Source organism: Olea europaea, chromosome 23 (genome assembly GCF_002742605.1).
Source record: "Olea europaea var. sylvestris chromosome 23, O_europaea_v1, whole genome shotgun sequence".
Taxonomy (NCBI): domain Eukaryota; kingdom Viridiplantae; phylum Streptophyta; class Magnoliopsida; order Lamiales; family Oleaceae; genus Olea; species Olea europaea.
Genome location: NC_036259.1, coordinates 8094770 through 8100571, shown reverse-complemented (window position 1 = coordinate 8100571; position 5802 = coordinate 8094770). Strand labels below are relative to the sequence as shown.

Below are 5802 nucleotides of genomic sequence, written 5' to 3'. Positions count from 1 at the left end.
TTTTTTCTTCAGAGAGCTTGGCCAAGATTCCTCGGCGAACAAATACTTCACCTGGGAGTTTTCAAGGTCAGTTGCAACAATCGCAACAGCAGCAGCAAACAGTGGGACCGAACTCAAAGAATGATAGTACTGCCCAGGCTGCTTCAGTGCAACTTACTTCTACCAACAACATACCAGGTGTTAAAAACAGTCTGAACCCAGCTCCTGGAACTTCATCCACTACTGCCACTGTTGGGCTTCATCACCAGAATTCTAGTCGGCAAAACTTGACATCTAATGCAAACAGTCCCTTCAGAGGAAATCCTGTTCAAATGCCTTCCCCAGGTTCTTCAAATACTATGCCACAGCCCAGTCCTCACTTCCAACCACCAATGCCATCCACATCTAACAATCCACCGCAATCTTCACATGGAGCTCAAATGAATTCGGCAAATTCCCCAAATAACCCAATGCAGCTGCCCACTCTTACGGCGGATGCAGATGCAAATGATTCACAAAGCTCTGTTCAAAAAATTTTACACGACATGATGATGTCAAACCAGTTTAGTGGGGGTGGCATGACGGGCATTAGGACCATGGGCAGTGATGTGAAAAATATTAATGGAATGTTATCAAGCGACAATGCTGTTATAAGGAGCGGAGTGGCCAATGGTAATCCGGTTATAGGTGGTGGAGACTTTAGGAATACAGGCAACGGATTTGGTCATTCTGCAATGGCCAATGGAATCCAAGCTGCATTGGGTAGTAAGTCAATGAATGGAAGAGCAGGAGGCATGACAATGGCACGAGATCAAAGCGCTATTCAGCAGCAGGATCTGGGAAACCAACTACTTGGTGGTCTTGGGGCTGTTAATGGTTTTAACAACCTTCAATTCAACTGAAGACATCTCTCTGATTAGGTCAATGTTCATTTTGTGCTTATCCTTCATTGTTGGAAAATTCAAGAATTCACTGTAGTCCTTTGGAATATGAAGTGCATTATGGAAGAAAAAGGATAACTCCTCCCTTCTCCTTGCAGTTGTACTAATTCATAGGAAAGAAAATATATAACATAGTTATTCATGGTTTGAAATGTTGCATATTAAGTTTCCTCGTATTTTTCTCAACTTAAATTTACCTAGTTAGGGACAGGTGCTTACCCTTCAAGGCATGTTTGTTGTGTAGTTTGGATAGGATAAACAGACAAGATTTTAGCTTCTAGCATTGGATAATGTACAGCCTACCTTGAACAAACCATTACTGTGACTTGACTGCTGGAACCAGCTTAATACGCGCTTCGTATTACAACTTTCCTTGAGCATTTGAAAACTATTTTATGTGAAAGTTTGCCTTCACCAGCTTGCGTTGGAACTGACCGGAGTTGCCAAGAATAGATTTGACAATGAGTTCGAGTTTTTTCTGTTGTACTGGATATGTTTGCTCCGGTCACTTCATTTATAGAAATTTGCTACTCTGCCCGAATATTTTTGCTCGAATGGTTGACATCTTCTCACATGTCATTGTTCTTCGTGAATTAAAAATTACAAAAAAAAAGGGGGATTCTTGCCATTATGAGAGTGGGTCACTTCCGTTTGTCAAAAAAATTTGAATACTGTAGCGGGATTGTTATTTATATGTAGTGTAGCTATTCTTTAGTTTGTTTGCATTAAGGTTGGACATGGTTCAATTCAATGTAGGATATCGAATTGAATTCGAATTTTCGAGTATTTAATAAGTGAAATTGTCTGAATGGGTTTGATTTCATTCAGTTCGGTTATCGAGTTCCGTATTATAATTAATTTTTTTAATATTTACAACAACATTACTTTGACATGTTCAATTTTAATTCTTACAAAATGACATATTTCAATTTAAAACTATTTTACGTTAGAGTTTGCCTTCATCAGCTTACATTGGAACTTACTGGAGTTGCCAATAATCGATTCGACGAGGAGTTGGAAGAGTTAGTATGATTGTCCGTGATAAGTTCGCTCCGGTCAATTTATTTATATGTAGTGCTGCTATTCTTGATCGCAAATTACTTCCTTCTCGCTTCATATGGAAGCTTCTATTCATCAACGAACGCTAAAAGTCCTCTCTAAATAATGCTGGATTGACCCAAAAGAATGTCTGAACTTCGTAACATCCAAATGTTACGTAGCTATTTAACAAAGATTTAGACCATTCATGTTATTGAACATTAATTCTGTCAAAGATCAACTTGCTACGAAGGTATTAGGTTGGGAAACAATGGTGCAATTTCCCAGAATGAATTAAGAATATGATAGGATACCAATTTATGCTGTTCCTCATTCTTCTTTTCCAAACATAAAAGATTTTCCACAATATACTTGTCATTAATCATGATGCTAATATAATAGAAAAGGGAAACAATTAAAAGAAACATCCCCAGGCACCATATTGCTATCCATCACACATCTTGGAAACAAGTGTAGGAAAAGAACAAAACTATACCAGGGCAAGAGAAAAATTGGTGCCATCTCAAAATGAGTATTCCTTTAAATCGGCCTTCGAGTCTCCTAGTTCCATATCAGCCATGCATTCTTCTGCAGTAAGCGGAGGGAGTTGCCTTGTTTTTCTCCTTAAATTATGTTTATGCCAATCGCTCTTGAAGTGCTCTCTGTACTCTTTCGCATTGCCTATCGAAGCATTGCATGTGCTGCATTTGTTCTGCTTGGCCCCTCCCTGAGAACTCCCATTTTTAACAGAAATTCCCTGCTGCTGCAGTTTCTCACTCAGTTGCATAACAGGAATAGCAGGATCCTTGTGAACGGTGGATGGTTCATCTTCACGATCATCGTAATGATCCACCTGGGTGTCACTATCGACATGTACATTCACTGCTAGAATTTCCAATCTCCCTTGCAGATTCCTCACCAAAGCATCACAACTGCGGAAAGAACTTGGGTCCAGTTCACAAATCTGCGCCATAACAAGAAAGTTTAAGCTCCAAGGAAGGGGAAAATGGACTTGAAAAATAGTTACTAAATCAGCAGCAGTAATATCCCATTCTTAAATCAAAGTATAGTATGGGTGAAAATATATTAAAAGGAGATGATGCTGAAAAGAAGTCAAGCACCAGAAGTCATTGCTTACGTAGAGACATGTTATTCATACACACATACATTGCTGATAAACCCCGTTTGAGTGTATTTTATTTATATCTAAAGCACCTGGCCAAACGAATATGAGTAAACATATGTGTACATATGTGCAAACTGCATTTGGCGATGTCATGAAAAAGGTGAGGGAAGAGAGTTGATCCAGTATGAGTGGATGTAGACTCAACGGTCAATTAAACAGTACAGTTTGAGACTATTACTGTGGTATTCAGTATAGTTTTTATTCTGAGCACGCTTGAGTGAAGGGGGATTCCGAGTGAGATCTTGGGAAGTGTGACTAGTGGGAAGAAGGCAGATGGAGCATAGGAAGGGTATGGTCCTGGTATCAGATGGAAACAGAGGGGGTCAAGGAACCATGGAAGCTCTGGAAGATAAGAGAAAAGGAGTGGTGGAAAGCAAGTTTTAGATGGGAACACTTAGGGTGAGGTTGGTTTCCATTTTCATTTTCCATTTTCATTTTCAAAACAATTTTTAGTTTTCCCCGAAAACGGCCCGTTTTCCGCGTTTTGAACGTTTTCGACATTTATAACTGAAAACGCTGAAAATGGTAAAAAGTCGTTTTGCGTTTTCAGTCATAAATTTTAACTCGTTTTCGAAAACGACGAACCAAATGCGTTTTCCGCGTTTTCGAAAAAGGAAAACGGAAAATGCCAATCATTAATTCTTTCAAAGAGTGAGGAGGTGTTCTCTTTGGGTACAGTAAGTCGAAGCCTCATAGGGGATCGTTTGATGGGGAAGTGCTTTTGGAGCTCACGAATCACTTCTAATGCCTGTATATTATCATAACAACATCAACTATTAGCTTGTTCAAAAAGTAATTTCAACAAGTTTTAAGTCCGGAATCCCAGATGCAATTAGGTTAATTAAGCATGCGGTTCATGCCTCAAGCAACAACATGCATCAGATGTTAGTTACAAACACTTGGTCCCGATTCAGAAGAGAGTGTGTGTGTGTGTGTGTATTATTGTTAAAGTCAAGAAGCAAACTAAATTGAATTCACAGATGGGAAAATCAAGGTTAATTAAAAAATAATAATAGTAATAAATCCTAATTTCACTTCAAAATGAGAAGGAAAAAGTCATTTTTAGAAAATGGATGCTATAAGGCAGTATATCCACCTACAGATTTAGCCAGGAAAAAGAGTTTATGAAAACTATTTATACTCAATAAAACAATCTACTTTGGAAACTAAAACTTTTAAATACCATCTGAACGTACCTGTTTCTTTGAACTGCTATGTGGATCGACTGCAAAATGAATTTCATGCATAAGCCGCTCAATCATGCTTATGGTATAAGGGCGTTGTGTTTCAGGGTTGATGGTCTTCTGCATGACCATCGTAGCAATATCCCTAAACTGACTTGATAACTGTGACTCCCTTTCCTTCCCTGCAACTTGTAGCTCTCCTTCGTCCAAAATCTGTAATTGCAAATTATATGACTAACATACACTTGACTGAGCTTTCCACTTTAGAGGAGAATATATTTAAACAGATGCATGCTTCAGGTGCATCATTCATACAGATATGAAATTAATCGATTCGGAAGATGAATTGTATCCTTCAATACACAGCTCTTCAATGCCAATAAATTGATTCAGAAAGATAAACTACATCCTTTGATTCACAAAAATCATCAAGTGAGTCTTAATTTAATATGAAAAAAGGAGTCATGAAGTATAACAAAGAAATGGATTTATACTGACCTCCAAACATATTTTCTCCTGATCATCTGTCCCAAATGCCGTTAATAAATCTTTTGACTTAGCAAGAACCCCTTTCGAAACGTTTGAATAAACAGTGTGTGACTGCAACACTTCATCCAAGTCTTTCTCTCTGTTGCAAAATCTCACCAACATCATTATTTCAATTCTTACATTGAGCTTCTGATCAAACAAAATTATTGAAAACCCAAAATTTCCAAGCATTAATTGTGATATGAAATCGTTTAACTGTTAAAACATGTCATTCATTGAATAGTTAGTTATAATATCATTATTTTATTTTCCACATTTAAACAAGAAAAGGAAATAAAATCAGACGAAAATTAATCCAAATCTAAACTGGAGTCTCCAGAAGCCATATTTAAAATCAACATTTCATGACTAAATAATCTCAATCAAAATTTTTCTGCGACCCTGACTGACTTTTACTCATAAACTAGAATAAAAGTAATAACACCATAATAAAAAATAAAAAATAAATAAATTCGTTTAGAACCTCGAAGAGGTCCAAATGGATTGAACTTGAGTAGGTTGAAAAAAGACATACAACCTTGAACAGCGTTGATCACTAAAGAATTAGACACCGCATTAGTTCATGCATCCTGACAAGAATTCTCTCTCTCTAAATAAAATAGTTATATAGGAAAGAGAGAATAAAAAAAGTTCTCTGTTTTGCAATTCTATTCTTTCAAACCTAACTATTTTCCACAAACTGGTGACGAACGTATAATTTGTACAAATCTTTTCATTTTCCAAGTCCATGCGATCCATTTCGCAATCTACGGCATGTTAATCAGACACTTCAATTAAAAATAGAGCAAGTTTAACTCATAACTAGTACTGAGTCTTCCCCAATACCTAAATATTAAAATTCGGGACTAATTCACACACAGAACATGGTTAGAATAAACAATTCAAAATTAGACGTGGTTTTCCAAATTCCCAAAGGTTAAGGTCA

At 37.2% G+C, this 5802-nt stretch overlaps 2 protein-coding genes across 2 annotated transcripts in view; one reads left to right on the top strand and one right to left on the bottom strand.

The window, feature by feature from the left end:
* LOC111371989 (transcriptional corepressor SEUSS-like) overlaps positions 1-1334 on the top strand; it is a 17305-nt gene extending 15971 nt beyond the window's left edge. Inside the window, exon 7 of the mRNA XM_022994130.1 lies at positions 8-1334. Coding sequence (XP_022849898.1) covers positions 8-881 — 874 coding nt within the window. The 3' untranslated portion in view covers positions 882-1334. The remainder of the gene's footprint in view (positions 1-7) is intronic.
* Positions 1335-2245: 911 nt separating this feature from the next.
* On the bottom strand, positions 2246-5784 carry LOC111372284 (ribosome maturation protein SBDS-like). Its single transcript, XM_022994541.1, has 4 exons — positions 4827-5784; positions 4341-4541; positions 3765-3892; positions 2246-2947 (listed from the first exon to the last, which is right to left on the bottom strand). Exons 1-4 carry the CDS (start codon positions 5046-5048, stop codon positions 2482-2484), a joined length of 1017 nt encoding a protein of 338 aa, XP_022850309.1. The 5' UTR covers positions 5049-5784; the 3' UTR covers positions 2246-2481.
* Between the last annotated feature and the right edge of the window lie 18 nt (positions 5785-5802).

Coding starts and splice junctions, on each gene's coding strand:
- LOC111372284 (XM_022994541.1), bottom strand. CDS start 5,048: ATGCTTGGAAATTTTGGGTTTTCAATAATTTTGTTTGATCAGAAGCTC. Junction 4,542..4,826: donor AGGAGAAAATATGTTTGGAG/GTCAGTATAAAT, acceptor TTGCAATTACAG/ATTTTGGACGAAGGAGAGCT. Junction 3,893..4,340: donor ATAGCAGTTCAAAGAAACAG/GTACGTTCAGAT, acceptor GATAATATACAG/GCATTAGAAGTGATTCGTGA.